We start from the raw sequence: 20,282 nt of genomic DNA on the forward strand, positions 1-20,282 counted from the left end.
CCAACACCTGACTGCTCAACAACCCCCAGGCCAGCTCCTAACTATCCATCATACCCTATAACCCAACACCTGTATACTCAACCCTCCATAACCCAACACCTGGCTACCCAACACCCAGTGTCCCAGCTAGATTTCATTCTGGGCTTCGACGATCTGGTTTCCCTAAAGTTTCCCCTTAATTAATTCACCCGCTATGTAAATAGGGATTCAATTCAGTTGTGGTCTTAGAAGGTCTCCTCATATCTGTGTAGCTCTTTGCGATCTTTCGGGATGAAAAGCACTAGCTAAAGGAAGGACCTCTTATCCCAAAGACAGATCAGTACAGATATCAATGAGCGAGTGCTCTCATGTGGAGCGATCATCTGACTCGCCTGCCAGTGAACCTTACGTTAGCTTTGCTGGCAGGGGAACAACATTGGCACATGGCCGGCAGAGGGCGCTCTTCCGCTTGACAAGGCCAGAATTCCGGTACTGTGCTACACTGCAGAGACAGAAGTTTTGGTGCATTAATCTGCACGCTCGTTGCGGCACTGCGTGTGACAAGGGGAGTGTTGTACTGCGTAGAGGAACGTCCCCGCTATGATAATGGACTGAAATGGGTGCCATATGCTCACACACAACTAGATCTAGTAGCATATTTTGATTTACGCATGCTTTTAGAAAACTGAAGTTGAGGGGTTTGGGGTTCAGTCGCAATGTTTTAAAGCGACACGGTGGGTGCAGGGGGCAGCATTGCTGCCTCGCAGTACGGGGGGCCTTGTGCTCAGTGCCCGGGGTGCTGTCTGTGTGGAGTTTGCATGTTCTCTCCGTGTTCGCGAGGAATTTCCACCCACAGCCCAAAAGACACGCTGCTAGGTTACAGCTCTTCCGGGAAAATGGGTCCCCGTGTTAGGGTCTGTGTGTGTGTGTCCTTGATGGACTCTGTCCAGGGTGCACCCTGTTTTGCGCCCGTTGCTTGCTGGGATCGGCTCCGGCTCGCCCGTGACCCTGAACGGGTGGATGAATTTGTGAGCGTTCATATAAAATCCACCCCGACCTCACCGCCTCAGTGCACGGCAGTTCAATTCAACTCGCATCAATACGCAGTAATTCACAAACCACATTTTTCGTTGCACACTCAAAGAGGAAACTAGTAGATTTAATTCCACTGCGTTTATGAAGTGCTGCAAGACTCCTGTTCCTCGCATCTTTCTTCTTCAATTCGCAGGCTGCTCAGCTCATCGTGCACGACTCTCCTCTGCGCCTGTCCGCTTGTCACGCGACACCCAAGCGTTTTTACGACAGTCCATGCGAGATCGAGCTAAACGGTGGCTTTACGGCAGCTCTATTGCCCAGCCAGGCTAGACGAAAGCATGTCGAAAGCGAGTGAGTTTGCGGGCAGATTGTTGTAGAAACCTAAATGACTGCTGTGATTACATTTGTTTTGTTTTTTTCTTTAATGACGAGTTATTAATATTTTGTTTTGTTGTTGTAGAACAGAAACGAGCGAAGAGACTCGGTTTTACTGGGCGGAAAAAGGTAAGCGTGTTAACTATTTTCTAAACCATATGGGTAGCCCGTCTCTGCGTGAGGAGTCGCGTGGGATTATGGCTCTTGTAGTTTTTCGGGGGGAGGTTTAAATGTTGCCAATTAGGTCGGCGAACTACATCCCCCCGAAGCCCCACGTTTCGCCGGTCTGTGTGTTCTGTCTCATGTCTCATTATTTTCTGCTACTACTGTAAACAATTTAACCAGCTTTTTTTTTGTTGGCATAACCGATCAATACATTGTTGTCAAAGCAGTAATAACTAGCAAGACGTTTACAACACTGGAGGGTTATTTTAGGGACTCGGGAGCCGAGGTATTTCTCGCAGTGCAGCAAAAAGTTCTTCTGTCTGCTTCTCCCCGCTGGCAGTGGGAGCACAGCCTGTCCGATTCGACCCGGATACATGGTTCGAACTTTTTACGAAAACAAAACGAAATAGTCCGGCGAAACCCGTCTCACACTTGAGTCCGCTCGTGTAGTTCAACGCTTGTGCAACTGCAATCTTCGTGACGATCGTTTCCAGAGTGTACACGCGTATCCTTAAGTTAATATTGATGCGCAATATAGAATCCTGTGTGATTGATAGACGTAATAACAGACAACCCAGTGTCAAAGGACTGCACATTTAACACTGTACCAGAATGTGTTCTTCCCAAACACATGCATCTGTTCACCTGCAGGCAAACGCTATCGAGTCTCTCTTTTCTGCTGTCTCACTTGCGTATAAGCAAGTGCAACTTCATGTACAGTATATATCACGTGTGTATTGATGGACGATGTGTGGGGGTTTTAAAAACCTGCTCGTTAGAGTAGGCTGTAAGATCAAGATTAATGTGCACGTGACAGTTCACTGACTCAGCCTGGTGAGGAGCAGGAAAAAACTCCTTTAAGGTGACAGAGTTCACATGGGGCTGGGGTGAGGGAGCAGTACTGATATCAGGGTCCTGGAGGGTCCCTCTCGTGCCACGAGCAAGGTCCAATCAGTGCTGTTATTCGGTCATTTCGGGGTTCAGTTGTGTAGCAGAGGTGAGCAGGCATCCCAGAACCAGGGTGGGGGAACCCCTGTCCAGGGACACAGGAGGCCACCGCTCCTCTGACGCTGTTCTGTCCGCCTGCAGGGCGGCGATGGGGAGCAGACCAAGACGCAGGGAGGGAGGAAGGACCCAGGGGTGCCCAACGTGCGGCACGTCAAGGAGCATGCTCGGAGGGAGGCGGAGCTGAGGAAGAAGAGGGTGAGAGAGGGAATCGAGCTCCCCCCACGCACCACACGGCGCAGTCCGTTTCTGATCTTACTGTGAGCCGCAGGCTGTCGTGTGCAGCACCTTGCAAAAGTGCTCCCTCCCTCCCCACTGATGTCCCACTTGAGTGCTTTGCAGATGACATATTGAATGTGAAATGTTTTAATCGGGGGGGGCAGCTTTAGCATTGCAGTCTCTCAACACGGGGGGGGCCCTGGGTTCAATTCCTGGGGCAGCTGTCTGTGTGGAGCTTGCATGTTCTCCCCGGATCCGCGCGTGTGTTCCCTCCCACAGTCCCAAGACAGACTGGTGGGTTAACTGGCTCCTGGGGAGAGACTGGCCCAGGTGTGAGTGAGTGTGCGTGTTTGTGTTGGTCTGCCCCGTGAGGGACTGGCGCCCCCTGGTGTGATGGTGAGAGGGGGGCGATAACTCCGTCCTGACTTGACTGGCCCCCGCAGCTGGAAGAGCTCCAGGAGAAGCAGAGGGCGTCCCGGGACAGGGAGCTCATGAAGCGCCGCAGCCTGGACAGTTTCCAGAGGGACGCGCAGCTCCGGCAGAGGGATTTCGAGCAGAAGGTAACGGGACACGGCTCCGGGCGCGGCTTCTCCGCAGGGAGGCTCCTGGCTTCGGCATTCCGCGTGGCTGTTTTTTAAAGAGCAGTTGTCACCCGCGGTTTCAGCACTGAACCAAAACCCGTCTTCCTGATCATTAACGAGAAAGAGGAGCTCCCTCCTCATTCCCCTCCTGGGGCCGGCGACTGTGTCCGCAGTGCTGACCCTCCGGAGTCTCCGCTCCTGGGGTCACGGTCTCTGCGATCACGGCCCTGCAGATCTCCTGCTCAGGTGTTTGTGATCCGTGTGGACATCCATCGGGAGAACCTTATCCCTTCTGCCTCCCCACAAATTCACAAAGGCATTATAAAATGGCAGTCTTTTTTTCGTGCAGGGTGCACTGAAGTTTGATTGAGTTGATGTGCAGCAGGTAAATTCGTCACACTGATTAATATTCATCAACGGGGCTCTGCTGAGGAGTCCAAGGTACTTGGTACCGTCCAGTCGGAGTTCTGTAGGCACTAGACGCTGCAGTTGGGCTTCACACTGGGATCTTTCTCCTATTATGGCGACGCGTCTTGTCACAGTCTCCTGGGTCTTCTCTGGTTAGAATTGACTGATGCAGCTCTCTGAGGTTTTTTGAACAGTTATTAATCTCCATGTGCTTTAGTGTTCTGAAAGCACGTGTGCGCAGAGTGAGACGCTTCTTATGCTGTTTGTAAGAACCTCAAGCCTGTGAAATCTTGTGTCCAACCCCAGGGCAGGTCTAAGGAGACAGGCTTGGTGAAATTGACACAGAGGAACACCTGGCCCAGGAAAGGCAGGGACTGTTCTAGTCGAATTGAAACAGTGGTGCTCCTACCTCGTTATGCACTTAATGCAATTTTTCTATCAGTCTTTACCCATTCTTTTTGACTTTCTGTCCATAAGCTTAGGCACCTTAGTCTGTCTCCCATCAACATCTCATTCTTCCTGTTAATGAATGCTTTAAATTATCATAATGGAAGCATCTGGCAAATTCTACTGTTCTGTCTGCTGTCCACCCGTGTCTCTCATTATATTTATTTTCTGACTCAGGAAACGGAGATCAGGAATTTGGAAAAACACGCCAACTTTGAAAACGAAAACTCCAGAAAGGCATACTACAGAGAATTTAAAAAGGTGTGTATTTTTATAAAAGTGTATCAGGTGCCGCTCTGGCCAGTTTTGTCATAGGAGTGGGACGTGTGGTGTTTGTTTGACTTGTACCCTGTACAGTGATTGGCTACCAAAGATTAGTCTGTGTTGTGTTATGATTGGCTGGGTGCCGGGTGACTCCGCCTATCGTTGAGGTTTGCAGTGTCAGTTCTGTGTTACGATTGGCTGGGTGCCGGGTGTCCCCGCCCATCACTGTAGTTGCCAGTCAGTGAGTGATGCGTTGGGAACAGAGGCTGACCCAGCCCCCCGTGATCCCAGGCTGTGTTCTGCCCCAGGTGATCGACGCGGCAGATGTCATTCTGGAGGTGCTGGACGCCCGAGACCCCCTGGGCTGCCGCTGCCCCCAGGTGGAGCAGGCGGTGGTGCAGAGTGGGACGAATAAGAAGATCGTCCTGGTGCTCAACAAGATCGGTATGCTGGGGTCGTTATTCCCTTGCTGGGAAGCTCAATGACAAGGAGCACCCGTTATGTTTTGTAAACTCACCTTGTTCAAAATAAAAGCTGAAGGACAGTAAAAGAGGGAGAGTACTGAAGTAACCATGTTTTCTCTGGTTATACTTTACCCAAAGAGTTGTGGGTGAAAGGAACAAGCTATTGTAGATTCAAAATTATTGTAATAACCTCTGTGTGTTTTTTTACTCGTCTATACCAGTGCATAAAGTTATTTATAAACTAAACTTTTAACAAAAGAGTTCCCATGCATCTTGGAGTATTTGGGCCTTATTTTCTTAATCTGTCTCTTGCATTCCTACACTCTCAACTGTTTTTTTTCTCCCATCCCCCTCCTCCAATCTTCCTCTCTTCCCACTTCTCCCTCCCTCCTCAGACCTGGTCTCCAAAGACATTGTGGAGAAGTGGATCAAGTATCTGAGGAACGAGTTCCCCACTGTGGCCTTCAAATCCTCCACACAGCAGCAGAGCAGGAACCTGGTAAGAGCAGACCTGACCGACACGGCCCCCTGGACTGAGCCTGCCCCCCGGCTCATGACTGACACACCCTCGGTACTGATCCCGCCCACTGGCTCATGACTGACACACCTCCCGTACTGATCCCGCCCCTTGGCTCATGACTGACACGCCTTCCGTACTGATCCCGCCCCTTGGCTCATGACTGACACGCCTTCCGTACTGATCCCGCCCCCTGGCACATGACTGAGACGCCCCAGTAATGACCCCGCCCACCGGCTCATGACTGACACACCTCCCGTACTGATCCCGCCCCTTGGCTCATGACTGACACGCCTCCCGTACTGATCCCGCCCCCTGGCACATGACTGAGATGCCCCAGTAATGACCCCGTCCACCGGCTCATGACTGACACGCCCCCAGTACTGATCCCTCCCACCGACTCATGACTGACACGCCCCCAGAACTGATCCCTCCCACTGACTCATGACTGACACGCCCCCAGAACTGATCCCTCCCACTGACTCATGACTGACACGCCCCCAGTACTGATCCCTCCCACCGACTCATGACTGACACGCCCCCAGAACTGATCCCTCCCACTGACTCATGACTGACAAGCCCCCAGAACTGACCCCTCCCACCAACTCATGACTGACAAGGCCCCAGTACTGATCCCGCCCCCTGGCTCATGACTGACACGCCCCCAGTACTGATCCCTCCCACCGACCCATGACTGATACGCCCCCAGTACTGATCCCTCCCACCGACTCATGACTGACACGCCCCCAGTACTGATCCCTCCCACCGACTCATGACTGACACGCCCCCAGTACTGATCCCTCCCACCGACTCATGACACACCTTTGCAGGCCTGCAAATTGAAAACGTGTTTGTTTATATGTGAAATGCAGAAGCGCAGTCGTGTGCCAGTGGCCCAGGCCACCGCAGAGCTCCTGAGCAGCAGCGCGTGCGTCGGCGCCGACTGCCTGATGAAGCTGCTGGGCAACTACTGCCGCAACCTGGACATCAAGACGGCCATCACGGTGGGCGTGGTGGGTGAGTGACGCCCCAGGCTCTCAAGCCCTTCGCTTCGACACGCCAACACATTCCGCAGAGGCCGGGTTGGGCGGAGAATCGCTGACCAGTTACTGCTTCTCAGAGTCCTCCTGCCCAAGAAAAACTAAATCCACCTTGTCTTACTGGCAGGTCCTTCATCACCAGTAGCACACGGTCACTGAGCCCTGTTCAATATTCCAGATTTTTTTCAGTAATTTAGAATGGAAACTGCAGTAATACACTCCAGAGCTGTGGTCAGCAGCGGAAGACAGATGACCGGTCCGAGTGGTCAGCAGGGCAGGACAGCAAGCAGCCCAGTTCCCAGGGGAGTCTGGGGGTCCTGTGGCTTGTAGTCCGTCTCCTCTCCCGCTCGATTCCTGGCCCGATTGCTGGTCTGTCTGGGGTCGAGTGTCACCTGTCCTCAGGGATGGCCGGGAGTCTGGGAGTCGGTACAGTGGCTCCCTACAGTCCGCGGTTTCCTGCGGTAAAGTCCCTGGCAGGAGCCCAGCCCGGGGGGGGGGTGGTGAATCGCAGGGGGGCCGCGGGAGAACACCCCGCAGAAACGCGTCGGGCGGGGAGCGCGCCCCTCGGGCTCTGGGCTGAAGCACCTCCTCTCCCCTCTCCCGCCCCCAGGATTCCCCAACGTCGGGAAGAGCAGTCTGATCAACAGTCTGAAACGGGCTCGAGCGTGCAGCGTGGGGGCCACGCCCGGGGTCACCAGGTAAGGCCGCGCTCCGCCGACGGCTCGGCCCGGCGGTACCTGCGCACACACCGCGGGCACTGGTGTCCGCTGGCCGCAGCTGCAGCTCCGGGTTCACTGACCTGCTCCCCTGCGCGGAAGTGGGAGCAAGGCTGTTTGTACTGTTTGAAACCCAAGGAGCGGCATGGAGGCCGTGTCTCCCCGTGTCTATGTGGGTTTCCTCTCAGGTGCTCCTTTTTCCTCCCCCAGTCCAGAGACATACTAGGAGGTTAATTGGCGTCTGGGAAGTTGGCCCAGGTGTGCATGTCTGTGTGTCCCGCAGTGGAGAAGCGTCCTGTCCAGGGCGTGCCCTGCCTTGTGCCCGTTGCTTGCTGGGATAGGCTCTGGCTCCTCTGCCACCCTGAATTGGAAGAAGAAGCGGTTGGAAAATGGAGGCGTGGATTGATGATTTTAGCCTTCGGCAGTACAATCGGGGCGACCGTAAGCATTGCGAAACGGGACCGCGCTGCTATGCGGTTTCTGTCCTGATCCGTGTTCCCTGCGGGAGCAGGTGCCTGCAGGAGGTGCACCTGGACAAGCACATCAAGCTGCTGGACTGCCCGGGCATCGTCATGGCAACCTCGCTGACGGACGCCGCGATGGTCCTGCGGAACTGCGTGAAGATCGAGCAGCTGGTCGACCCCGTCGCGCCCGTGGAGGCCATCCTGAGGCGCTGCAGCAAGCAGCAGGTGAGTCATGTGACCGCGGAGAACACGCAGACTCCACACAGACAGGCGAGTCACGTGGTTGTAGACCGGTCTGCTCCTCCTCCTTTGTGCCTCTAGGTCTTTGCTGGCTGGCCTCGTCCCTCAGTACGTGACGCTGCACTGATAAAATACAAACAGCGCAGTTAGGAGGCATCCGCAACAGACGGCACTTTTCATCCCAGCTTTCCAGCATTGGAACTGCAGTCATAACACATTCTGTGTGCAGAGAGACAGAGCAGCGCTGGTCACCCAGACCATTAGAAAATGGATGCAGCTCTTTGTTTTTGTGTTGAGTTTCCTCTGCTCTTTGACTCCCTCGTTCCTGACACCCTTGTGCCTCGGCCCTGGCATACCGATGTTGAGCGTGCAGGAGTGGAGTGGAGTCGGGAGGCGTTGCTTTGCGCGCAGAGTCTTGGGTGCGTGGAGCGAGGGGCTCTCTCAAGCAGGCTCCCTTTCCTCCCTTCCTGTGCCCCCAGATCATGCAGCACTACGGCATTCCCGACTTCCGCAGCACGCTGGAGTTCCTGGCCCTGCTGGCTCGCAGGCAGGGCAAGCTGAGGAAGGGGGGGCTGCCCGACCACGACAAGGCGGCCAAGAGCATCCTCCTGGACTGGACAGGGTGAGGCGGCAGGACACTCGCTGGGGTTTTACTGCGGCTCAACTCAGCGGGGAGGGGCCTGCGCCTGGCACGCCCTCGGTGGGGAGGGGCCTGCGCCTGGCACGCCCTCGGTGGGGAGGGGCCTGCGCCTGGCACGCCCTCGGTGGGGAGGGGCCTGCGCCTGGCACGCCCACAGCAAGCATTTTTCCTTCCGCAGAGTTGTGGTTGGTCACATTTCAGAAAACACACCTGGATGAGGGTAGTACTGATACAGGAATGCAGCCCTGGTCCTGTAGGAACACTATATCTCTCTCCCAGCATCCTACTGGGGAGGGGGGTACAGTATATGAGACAAGTGCACGGTGAGAATGTTACCCATTACAAATCCCATCTGACCTTTCTAAAGGCGGAAGTACATTTGCAGATCTGCCCTGTATTGAACGGTGAAACCGGTGAGCCTGTGACTGAGACCCCAGCTGGAGCAGTGACCAGCAGCAGCTCTGTGTCCCAGCTACACCGGCGCCTAGTGCAGTACAGTACAGCGCCTTGTTCAGCCGTGACTCTGCCGTCTCTCAGGGGCAGGATCAGCTACTTCACCCACCCGCCCGAGACCCACACGCTGCCCACGCACGTCAGCGCGGAGATCGTGGCCGAGATGGGCAAGGCGTTCGACTGGGAGGAGCTGGAGAGGGGGAACCAGGAGGCGCTGGCTGGTAAGGCGGCGCTCTTGCAGCAGAGGTCACTTCCTGTGTGATCAAAGCGCAATGCAAGACAACAACGAAAAAGACCTTCTCCGGGCAGGTGGAGGAAAATGAGGTCAGCACAGTGGCCCGGGGGTTTCCTGGGCCTGCTTCTTAGACCGGGGTCCTGTCAGTGTGGAGTTTGCATGTTGTCTGTGTGAGTGTTCTCCAGCTGCTCTAGTTTCCTCTCGGCTTCACGCGCTGGCGGGATCGGTTAGCGTTCGCGCTCGCATGTGCCGGTGTGTGTGTGCGCGGGCTGCAGTCCCGGCCTGGACTCTGTGCTCCTGGCCAGTCTCTGCCTTAGAGGGCCTCCCCAGTGAGATGCAGCTTTCTGAGGACGGCAGGAGAGAAGTGGAGCAGAGCTCACACGTGCCTGTCTGGTTCTCCTTTTCCAGAGGTGACCGGCCCCGCCGAGCACGCTGGCTTCTGCATCGCGACCTCGGGCATGACCCCGGGGGAGCAGGGGGAGCCCCCGGCTGAGCGGGACATGGACGACGCGTCGCGGGAAGAGCCCGACCCCGAGGAGGGGGCCGAGTCCATGGAGGACGACCAGGATGCGGAGGTGGGGTGGTGCTTAAGTGCACGTGTTTGGGGGGGGGATTTAGGCCGTGGGTGGGTGAGAACTGTGACGTGGGCGCTGGCGCCCCCTGGCTCTAGTCATGTGCACGGCGGGGCGCGTACTGGGCAGCCTCGGTGACGGCAGGGCCTGAGACCCCGCTGCTGTGCCGGTTCAGAGGCCTGTTAGCAGGAATAGGAGCGCGTGTGTCGCATTTCTCTCCATCGTTAGTGTTTGTTAATGAATCACACGCTTTTAGCGTGGAGTTGCGGCTGGAGGCGTCCAGGTGTGGCCTGGCGTTCCCGCGGTCTGGGACTGTCGCTCTCCCCTCCTCTCGCGCAGCTCGGGCCGATGACGGTGCAGCTGGCTCGGCCGCGCGCGAGGTCGGGCGGAGCCGGGGCCGCCGGGCGCGCCGAAGTGCCCCGGGCGCCCCGCCTGTCGGACATCCTGGACATCGACCCCCTGCAGCAGGGTCAGGCGCTGCTGGCAGCCGGCAAGAAGAGGAAGAAGCAGCAGAAGAGGGCAGGTACGCGGCCTCGAACCCGGGACCCCGCCTCGCGCAACCTCCCGGGCAGCAAAGAGTGGGACCGGTCAGCTCTGGGAAAGGGCACAGGTCACACAGCCCTAATTCGGTGTCCAGCAGGTCTGAGCTGTTGGCAACAGCTGTGCCCAGCTGTGTACCGGCACACCACAACTACCCTTGACCTGAGAAGAGGGTTCAAATGAGATTTCACCATCCATCCACTTCCCAACTGCTTTATCCAGTACGGAGTCGTGTGGAGCCGGAGCCTATCTCGGCAAGCAGATAGCACAAGGCAGGATACACCCTGGATGGGACGCCAGTCCATCGCTGGACACACACACAGACAGACACACTCGAGCCAGGGCCAAATTTTCCCAGAATCCAGTTAACCCAGCAGTATGTCTTTGGACGGTGGGAGCAGATCGGAGCACCCAGAGGAGACCCACACGAGCACAGGGAGAACGCACAGACAGCACCCCAGGAATGAATCTACCAGCCCCAACACTTTGAGGCAGCAGCTCTAACCAATGAACTCTATCCACTATTGCCCAGTATTTGATCAGATCAGTTTCATCCTTCTCCACCCAGGTGGCCTGGTAACAGTTTGAAGAGACTTAAGAAAATGGCTGTATGGTGGACTTGACATGTTAGAGATGGGATCCCCTCATGTGTGGTCTGTGCATGTGCCTCTAGGGACTATAGCCAGACGGTGCACTCACTGCCCCCCTGCTAGCTGACAGCAGGAAAGGGAATGGGCATGGCCGTGCATCATGGGACACTGCAGTTTCAGGCTTTAAGAGCTCCAGGATCGTACGATCTGCATTCCAGCTGAGCTCTCTAACTACCCCCTTGAGCTAATTAATTGGGCCAATTGAACACTTTGTTGCATTCACAGAATAAAAGGACCCGGAATTCCTGCTGGGCTACGGTGGTTGTGCAGCTGTGGCTCAGTGTGATCAACTCTGGCACATATCTGTTTGTGATCAGTTCCTGTTTTTTTTCTCTCCCCAATCCCTCAGATAAAATCGCAACCAAGCTCTCGGACACCCTGACGGCCGCGATGAATTTCGGACTCTCCGACAGCTGAGAAACTCCGTTTGCTCTGGAGCCGAAGAAGGAGATTTGTACAAAACACGAGTGTACAGAGGAGAAACCATGTTTGTGTGTCAGCAAACTCTCTTGGCCTCACACCATCAGCGCCGCATGGTTGATGAGTGTACATTGCAAATAAATCCATATTTATCCTGTTTTTACAAGGAGGGTCACAGTTTCATTTGATGCACTTCTACATCCCAAATACAAATTTGTGAGGAACAGGTGGTGCCTTCAGAAATGTCTTGTTTCCTGTCCAAGAGCACTTTCTTTATCTGCTGTGCACGAGTGACTGAATCACACCTAGCAGCAGCTGTGTAGGGCCCTACAGGAGGACTGTGAACTTAGTGTTGTTGTTGAGAAAGTGGAGAGAACCTGAGTTGCAGAAGCAGACAACACTGTGAACAGAGTCCTCCTGTGAAGTGGATATTTTGTTTGCTGACCTTCCCAGTACAAAAGGCATTAAGTTATGCTGTTAGATTGTATATAGAAAAGGTTCAATTATAGCTTTAAATTTATATTGGATAGACATACTGTACACCTGGACAGCACTTCCGTCATTTATGTGCTCAGAGGTGATGGCATCACAAAAGAGCGCACGTTGTCAATACAGCCTCGATGTTTCACACACAAGACAAAACACTTTCGGCATCCGCTGCCAAGTTTTCATGAATCCCAGGACCCACGGCCAGCCTCTCTGGCCCCTCCACAGCCGGTCTTACTCATCCCAGAGTGCCGTCACATGGTTCGGGACCATCGTCACCAAGAGACAACTTGACAAACGAAGCTCCTTTGCCAGAATACAGATGGGTGTGGCATCAGAGCAGCCTGGGGTGGGTTGCAGGACTGCCCTCCCCCTGGAGAGATCAGTCCAGGACTCCCAGACCCCCGTCCGATCGATACTCACTCCTGAATCAGAGCAGAAGACTTTCTACACTACACCAAGCAGCCCTGCTCTTCACAGGGCACAAGCTCATAATAATCTGTCATCTACCTCGTGCGAGACGCATTTTCCATAGAAGCTACCCTGCATCAGACTAAGAATTCGGAATCGGTCAAGGGAAAGCCCAGTGGCATCTCCAACCAGTAGCCCTTCCCAGGAAGGGAACCTTTCACCTCATGGCTTAGGAAAGCAGACTGGGTCCCACAGACTCTCTCCAAAACAAAAGTGCTTCTTTTATAGAACAGATTTTAAGCAAGTAATTTGCAGAAACCGACCCGCAGCAAGACCCGTCCTGACCGAACATCCTCTCTGCAGACTGCCTTTTTCGACACTTTAGAAATGTAATACAATCAGCGCGCACAACTCTTACCAAATGCAAAAAAATAGTCTTTATTTAAAAAAAGGCAGAACAGATTGAAAATAGAAGAAGAAGACATCACAAGACTCCACACCAAGACACAAATATGAAATAAGCCTGTTGCTATTAGGAAATTCAGGATCTGACTTGAACAGGCTGCTCTCAACGGTACTCCTGCGTCACTAGCACTGAATCATGAACAGGAGGGTGGCTTCTTCAAATAAAAACATGTTTCATCCCCTACAAGGATCTTGTCTTGAGCACGACCACCCTGACCCCAGGGCTGGCAGGCCCAGATGTGCCCCTCTGTCCCAGCGTCACTGCGATTCTCCTGCAGACACGGCGCCAGGCAGGGATTTCCGACTCCTCCTCAGGTTGTACCTCGGCTGCTAAGGGCAGAGAAGGGAGAGCAGGCGATTCAGGGCAGGGAGGAGCAATCGCACCCAGAGCAGATCCTTTGGGAGTGAGGATGTGGAGAGAAGGAAGGAGCAATCGCAACCAGAGCGGGTACTTCAGTACGAGAAGGGGGGGAAAAAGAGGAGCAATGACTTGTCAGGTCTGACTGAAACAAAATGGCTTAGCATCACGGAGTGCAAGAGAGACCAAATACCGTGGAACAGCCTCCGATCATACTGTAGCAACTTGCTGGTCCAGACTGCAGTCTGAACACAAGGTCTAAAGGATAAGTACTGCACAGGCTCAAAAAAAACAAAACAAAAAAAACCCTTCATCCTGGAACACGGATCCTGGCTTTGTGGGATCTGGCATTTTTAACAAGGATGAATGAACGGGATCAAGTACGCGAAGGCCGCTGACGACGCACCTGCTCCGGGTCCACCAGCACCGCGTACACCAGGTCCGGGGGCGCGCGGTCACTCCGCCGGAGCCGAGCCCCCGACAGCCGGGATCGGCCACGCTTCTGCACCAGACTGGAGGCGCCCCCCTCTCCCGGGGCTCGGGGGGTCTGCCGAGCTGCAGATGAACACAGAAATGCTGAGAAACCAGGAGCCCGCTGTCCGGATCGGTGGCTGAACACTGCTGCTGCAGCTCTGAGCCCTGCGGTGAATGTTCACGTCTAAACCCTGCTCGTGGGGTCGCTCTCTACCACCTCACCTGCGATACAAGGACCCCCCCAGCACATCCGAGAGCCACCCCTAACTACACCTCTTAGAGCCCTACGAGCCCCCAGGGGCCCCAGGGGACACCCTTCAGCCCCTGTGAGCGAGCCCTTACAGGAAAGGTATCGCTGCTCTGGGATCAGTCCAGAGGGGAGCAGCGAGCTGCATCCCGGGGCTTCAGGGCAGGACCTGCACCTGCTGAAGGAACTGGATCTCTTCAGTCTTGAGCAGAGAAGACTAAGAGGAGAGCCGATACTCCTGAACCCCCATCGGCGCCGACAACCCAGCACGCCTCCTCAGGTTGCGCGGTGAAAGGGACCGGAAACTAAACTAAACGGATAACAAAGGGCCCCTTTTCCTCCGGGCCGCAGGAGGGTGGCCTGGGACGAGGTCCCGGGATCGATGAGCTGCCGATCAGCCCACGGGCCGGTGAGGCCGATGTGCCTGCTCGTCTGCCACCTCTTCTTTCTCCACCTGTGACCAGGTGTGGGGAGGGGAGCTGGTGCGAGGGTGCGGGTCTCGTGCGGGACGAGCTTCACACTCAGATTCACACATCCTGCACTAGAGCTGCTGTGACACGTCTCAGGTCACGACGGTTCTGAACCTCGATGCCCTGGATGACCCATGACCTTTTCTTGTCATGAACTCCTCATGGTCTTCTTACTTGCACGCTGCACAGCAGGGTATGTTACCGACTGAGAGGATCACTCACACTCAGAGACAGTGTCCTCAGACAGCAGGAGCTCCTTCACCGAAACCGGGGCGTCAGGGGGCATCTGGGGTGCCGGGATAAACGACCCCTCCAGCACCTCCGGATCCTGGGACACGTCCTTCCGACTCCACTCCTGGTCACCCTCCCCGTCTGCCAGCTTCTCCTCCTTGATCCTCCCCTGCAGCACCTCCCAGTCCGCCGCCTGGGAGAGATGCTCTGAGGGGACAGAACCAGGAGGGAGGAAGTTCTCGGGAGAGAAATAAACTCAACTTCAAAACAAGCAGCGTCGCTCTCTGAAAGAACAAATCTCCCCGTGCACAGGAGTGGGGCAAACAGGAATGCCTCCCGGGATAGCAACTTTAAAGTGCAGGCTCCCCTACTGGGTCACCTGCTGGTTTGTGTTCCAATCCCAGGGGAAACACTGCTGCTGTTGTACCCCCTGAACGAGATCCTGTACCCCCCACCCACCCACCCACACACCCACCTCCAGTCCAGCATCCCGCTGTGTCAGGAGGCATGTGGGTGAAAGAGTCAGGGTGCGCTATACGCTGAACAGATGCTGTAGGACCTGACCTGAGTGCATTCTGAATTTACAGACACCTGCTGGAAGTGACATTTCAGGAACAGCTGAAAGGCGGGGATAGCGTTGTCAGAAATGGCCACTGTGCCATGGGTGGAAATATATTGTGCAGGTTCTAATGCCATGGTCACATAGGACCACGAATGGGTGTCCTAACAGAGGGTGACCAGAGCTGTACGCAAACTACAAAGTGTTAAGCAAAACTGCCCGGATTCAGAGGATGGAGGACACCATTTTGTGTGCATTTTCTGTAGTGTTCTGTAGGCCTTGTTCATCCCAGACCCGCCCTGAACCGCGCAGTGACCTCCCGCGCCCGGTACGACGTCGCGTGCAGCCGGGGTGCCCACCCGTCCTCCGCAGGCTCAGCTCCACGCTCCTGCGCAGATCCCCCAGCTGCCTCAGGATCTCCAGGTTCTCCCGCCGCGCGTCCCGGAACCGCAGGGCCGCCGCCGCCAGGACCAGCAGGCCGGCCAGCAGCATGGCCCGGCGCAGCAGGCCCAACAGCCAGGCCAGCCGCTCCTGCTCGGGACCAGGGGACAGACGCGCGGGCCGGTCGGAAAAGGGCAGCTCCCGCCGCCGGGGGGCCGGAGGCATCCGGGCCGCACGGCGGAGCGCTCCGAGACCGGGCAAAGATCGGGAGCCAGATCAACCAAGAGCACAAGTCGGAGACGACGCTAAACGGCTAGAATCGTGTCAAAGAGGAACTGCAACTCGGATTTTTACAGCTCAGCATTAGAAAGAAGCAGCCTGTCACCCTGCGATGACAGTAAAATGTACACAGTAACGTGCAAAACCTCCAACTTGCATCACAAAATAGATTGAACTGCCAGGTGTGCGCAGCACCAAGTTCTGCCATTTAGAACGATCCTTGCATTGCAAACAAGAAGACTTGCGAATAAACTTCAGGACAGTTTTTCCCCCCACAGATACTGGATTGGATTCTGCTGTAAAATATCCGCTAAACAACCTGTATTTATTCACTTGAATATCACACTGGTCGGTGCAGGGACTGGCGAGCAGGAAGGGCTGCATCGCGTCTGAAGTCCCGCAAACGGACGCTCTCAACTGCGGCAAGACAAGGGATCTGCAACAACATGGTGCACTTTCACCACGCTCATGATTTTGGGCTGAATTCGAAATTCCGTCAATTTTTTCTGGACGGTCAAGGAATTCCTGTTTGTCACCAAGATTTAATAATCAGTCCGAGAATGTGGGGCTGCAGTTCCCCTTGAAACCAAAACCATGCCGGTCCAGGGGCATTAACAGAGGAATACCTGCATTCCGCCACCCCGTAGGGCAGTCTGCGTCAGGCCCTGCGTCACGCTTGGCGTCCTGCCGGGTACTCACCGACTGCTGGAAGCTGGGCTCTGTGGACTCCAGCAGGGCCCGGCAGATCACCCGCTCCAGGTACACATTCACAGCCACCAGGCCGAAGAGGAGCAGCCTGGAACACAGCCACGGAACCGGCAGCTCGAGGGAGGAAGAGGAAGAGGGAGAGGCGTGTTCCCCTCTCGGAGCGGAGCGGGCCCCACCTGGCCCCGGAGGTGCGCCGGGCGGAGGTGAGCAGGAAGGCGGCGCCGAGCGCGCCCAGGTTGTACAGCAGCGACCAGAGTGTGTGCGACTCGGACAGCAGGTAGGTCTGGAGGAAGGCCACGCGGTTGAAGATCTCGGAGAAGGCCAGGCGCTGCTCCTGCGCGGAGCCCCGCATCTCCTCGAACACCTCCTGCACCCCTGGGAGGACGGGCACCCGGGCCGGAAGGTGAGGAAGAGGAAGGGCGCGAGGGCACGCGCACAGACTCCTCTCCTACGACGGAGGATCAACAGCTCACCACCCACACCCACACCCACACACACACCCACACCCCCACACACACCCACACCCCCACACACACCCACACCCCCACACACACACACACCCCCACACACACACACCCACACACACACACACACCCACACACACACACACCCACACACACCCTGGGCGGAGTCCCGCAGCGTCTGCTTCAGGAGCTCGCCGTTCCTCAGGATGGCCTCCTGCGACCTCATGGCCGCGCCCTGGGCCTCTGCCAGGCCCTCCGCCAGGCGCTGCGTGGCGGCCAGCTGGTCCGCGATGCCGGCCGAGCTCTCCGTCAGCCTGCGGGGAGACGGCACCTTCAGCAGGAGGCTCGCGAGGCAGGCGACGGCCCGACTGGCGAACTCGAGCCAGCTCCGGCACTTCCCGGAGAACCCCGCCGGAAGAGGATCCTGTGATCCATTAGCTACTCGCAACCGGACCAGCTAGAAGCACCAGGTGGCCTCCCAGCCTTCTCGTTTGTCTCTTTTAAACGACAGAATTCAGATCACAGCAGGAGTCTACTGTCAGGCACCAGGACAGCACACAGTCCAAACCCAGCAAGGAGGTAAAGCACCAGACTGACCGCTTGCTTTGGCCTGTGGACAGAGGGGTGTCAAACAGATCAACTGCTGAGCAAACAGAGGCAGTAGAACAAGAGGAGCAGGGAGCCGGATTGGGGGGAGTGAGGTGGTGGTGGTGGTCAGCAGTGCTGGGGCTCTGGTTCAATTCCGGACCTGAGGTGCTGTTAACATGGAGTTTGCATGTTCACCCCCATTTTCCCATGGCTTTCCAAAGACATGCTGGTGGGTTTTTATCTCAGGGAGAACTGGCCCTCATGTGAGTGTCTGTCTGTCTGTGCCCTGTGATGGACTGGCGTCCTGTCCAGCGTGTACCCTGCCTCGCGCCTGTTGCCTTCTGGGATAGCCTCCACCCTGCGACCCTGAATTGGAAGAAGCAGTCAGGAAACGGGTGGGGCGAGAGCTGGATGGGTCCCATCCTCAACACACAACGCAAAGAGCCCAAGAGCCTCGCACACTTTCCGAGGAAGAGGGTGTTCCGACTCCTCGTCCTCCGCCGCCGGGCGCCCTGTCCTTACCGGTGGATGGTGTTCTCGGCCTGGTGCTGCCAGCGCTCGTTCTGCAGGAAGTAGCAGATGCTGTGGGCGTGGGTGAAGAACTCGGTGTAGGTGCCGAACGCCACGGCGTCCATGTGCCTGGTGCAGTCCTCCACCGAGCTGCTCCCGGTGCACTCTGGGAAGGAGCGGCCCGACCTGGAGAGGGACACCGGCGAAGAGATTAAAATCGCAGGCGTGGCCAAGGTGGGTGGGGGGAGCACTGGGGTTCCCAGCCTGCACTGCGAGAATGGGGTGGGGGGGGAATCGGATAGATCAAGAGGCACAAGAGCCCTGAAGACCTGGGCCTTGCCCATACTGCACCCAGATCCACAGCCGTCTCGTGCCCGAGTGCCGCCAGTGCTCTGTGAAGGAATGCTGGGATACACAGGTGCGCCAACGTGCAGGCAGGTGGAAGGACGGCTCTCCCTGCCTGCGCCCTAGTCACCCCGCGAGGGCCGAGCTGCGGCGGCCCCCCGTAAGGGTGGGGTGGGGGGTGGGGGGGGAGAGAGAGCCGCGCGCGGCCTCACCTGCGCAGGTGGCAGTGCGCGAAGGCCAGCGCCACGCGGCTCTGCGTGTCCTCGGTGAGCTCCCGGCAGCCCCCCCGGAGCCGCTCCAGCGCCCGCGTCCAGCACGCGCCGTAGCGCGGCTGCGCGGCGAAGCCCTGTACCCGCTGCAACTGGGCGCGGCCCTCCTCCACCAGCGCCCCGTCCGGTCCCAGCGGCCGCGAGGGGCGGGGCCAGCTCAGGGCGGCGACGCACAGCAGGGCGAGGGGCCACATGGCCAGAGGGGCTGGGAGACAGGGAGACAGGGGGGTCAAGCGCCGTCTGGCCCGCGCCGCTCATGTTGTGACCCATTCACACGCCCGTCCGGGAGCCACAGGGACAACTCCAGGGGCGCTGTATAAACGGCTGACCCTGCGCTCTGACCCCCAGCTTCTCTCCCTGTCTGTGTGTCTCATGGAGAGCAAGCTGGGGTCTGCGAAGACACATTCCTCATGCAAGAAATTGATCTGATTTTATCATCGCTGAACAGCCTTTTGTACTGCACATTCATGCCTTCACGCTTTTGTTTGGCAGGTGACGCACAAGGCGTGCGTGCCATCACGGGGAACGTGAATCGGTTAACTTCTAGCAAAAAAAAACCCAACTAAACACTTCCAAGTACGCCTCCAGCCTGAAAACGCGTCGTGTCTTCTGTTCGCTAGCGGCAGGGATCGGACAGACTCCAAATGACACCAAGCGAAACGCAAGTGGCCGATGACAGCGACTTGATTTTGAGATCGCATATCCCGCTCTTCGCTTTCTGCGCTCCGGAACCGTCATGTGCTCGATGCCCTGCCTTGGCAATCGCCTGGTACCCGGCTCCCCAGCTCAAATACAACACGTCGTGTATCGCGGTGCTTTGCGGGAGAATCTCGAGAATGACCGGGTGGGCGAGGGGAGAGGTGGAAGAACATACAGGAAACGTCCGGATGTAAAAAAAACAAACGTTGCGATACTTCCCTCACCCTGACGTCTGAAAAACCTACGCGTCGCAGAAACGGCATGGTGTAAAAAGACTCTAAGGAGACACAGTGTAATGAGAGAATAATGACGAACACATGCCTGTAATAACGAAATGGACTTTAACGGTTATAAAGTTGATAAAAACAAATGTTCTTTCGCGGTTTTCACGCGCGTCCCAACGCTAATATTTAATTTTACCGATGCGTTTTACGTACCACGCAACACCACGCGTTCACTCTTCAGCGATTTAGTTTGTTTTCGAGTAGATCTAACTAAATCGCTATCACTTTTAAAGTAATGATTTCAAAGACACATGCTCTTTAAGCGTCTACACGTCAATGAGAGAAACCGACTTACCCTTTAGATTTCGCTTAGAGTTGTCGAAAACCAGAGCGAGCGGAGAGCGACACGTTTTTTCTCTAAAACTTGCGGCGCACAAGGACTCTCCCCATTGGCCAGCTCTTGAAATCTTCTGCTAATTGAATTACCCAAATGCCGCCTCCCGATTGGGTGTAATTATACAATTATGAGTGTAGGGAACATGGGATTTGTATTTTTACGGAGATTTAATTTAAAGGTAACTGGCCTTGGATGTAATGTAGCTGCTTTCTGCAGCTGAGCGGTGCAGCATTAATTAGCGCTTTGCTGTTTCGTTTTTTTGCGTTTTTAGGCAAATGCAATAGTGAG

The 20,282-nt window shown here is 56.0% G+C and overlaps 2 protein-coding genes across 7 annotated transcripts; one reads left to right on the top strand and one right to left on the bottom strand.

Annotated features, from left to right (window-relative positions):
- Nucleotides 1-1,234: 1,234 nt before the first annotated feature.
- gnl3l (G protein nucleolar 3 like) lies at nucleotides 1,235-11,595 on the top strand. Its single transcript, XM_088623902.1, has 15 exons — nucleotides 1,235-1,365; nucleotides 1,475-1,518; nucleotides 2,644-2,757; nucleotides 3,222-3,338; nucleotides 4,392-4,475; nucleotides 4,787-4,922; nucleotides 5,338-5,441; nucleotides 6,332-6,476; nucleotides 7,110-7,197; nucleotides 7,727-7,904; nucleotides 8,399-8,541; nucleotides 9,097-9,233; nucleotides 9,656-9,822; nucleotides 10,159-10,342; nucleotides 11,359-11,595. The coding sequence occupies exons 1-15, from the start codon at nucleotides 1,353-1,355 to the stop codon at nucleotides 11,424-11,426; spliced, it is 1,722 nt and encodes a 573-aa protein (XP_088480028.1). The 5' UTR covers nucleotides 1,235-1,352; the 3' UTR covers nucleotides 11,427-11,595.
- A 1,145-nt stretch (nucleotides 11,596-12,740) lies between these two features.
- Nucleotides 12,741-20,091, bottom strand: LOC148674101 (uncharacterized). 6 transcript variants are annotated; one of them, XM_088623909.1, is made up of 10 exons: nucleotides 19,953-20,091; nucleotides 18,618-18,879; nucleotides 18,073-18,246; nucleotides 17,119-17,276; nucleotides 16,675-16,865; nucleotides 16,490-16,586; nucleotides 15,490-15,756; nucleotides 14,563-14,778; nucleotides 13,556-13,704; nucleotides 12,741-13,121 (listed from the first exon to the last, which is right to left on the bottom strand). In XM_088623909.1, exons 2-10 carry the CDS (start codon nucleotides 18,866-18,868, stop codon nucleotides 13,050-13,052), a joined length of 1,575 nt encoding a protein of 524 aa, XP_088480035.1. In that variant the 5' UTR covers nucleotides 18,869-18,879; nucleotides 19,953-20,091; the 3' UTR covers nucleotides 12,741-13,049. The 6 variants fall into 6 exon arrangements, with proteins under 6 accessions (XP_088480035.1, XP_088480038.1, XP_088480036.1 ...); XM_088623912.1 differs by having other exon boundaries at nucleotides 12,741-13,118; nucleotides 15,490-15,661; nucleotides 16,675-16,873; XM_088623910.1 differs by having other exon boundaries at nucleotides 15,490-15,661; nucleotides 16,675-16,873.
- Nucleotides 20,092-20,282: the final 191 nt, after the last annotated feature.

This window comes from Lepisosteus platostomus, chromosome 3, assembly GCF_059453375.1.
Source record: "Lepisosteus platostomus isolate fLepPlt1 chromosome 3, fLepPlt1.hap1, whole genome shotgun sequence".
Lineage (NCBI taxonomy): Eukaryota > Metazoa > Chordata > Actinopteri > Semionotiformes > Lepisosteidae > Lepisosteus > Lepisosteus platostomus.

Excerpts from the sequence above, each read along its gene's own strand:
- gnl3l (XM_088623902.1), top strand. Across the intron at positions 7,198-7,726 it reads GCCACGCCCGGGGTCACCAG|GTGCCTGCAGGAGGTGCACC; the intron begins GTAAGGCCGCGC and ends CTGCGGGAGCAG. Across the intron at positions 7,905-8,398 it reads GGCGCTGCAGCAAGCAGCAG|ATCATGCAGCACTACGGCAT; the intron begins GTGAGTCATGTG and ends CTGTGCCCCCAG.
- LOC148674101 (XM_088623907.1), bottom strand. The coding sequence starts at position 18,868 with ATGTGGCCCCTCGCCCTGCTGTGCGTCGCCGCCCTGAGCTGGCCCCGC. Across the intron at positions 14,779-15,489 it reads GCTGAGCCTGCGGAGGACGG|AGCATCTCTCCCAGGCGGCG; the intron begins GTGGGCACCCCG and ends CTGTCCCCTCAG. Across the intron at positions 13,705-14,562 it reads TGAGGACACTGTCTCTGAGT|CTCGGCAGACCCCCCGAGCC; the intron begins GTGAGTGATCCT and ends GTTCATCTGCAG.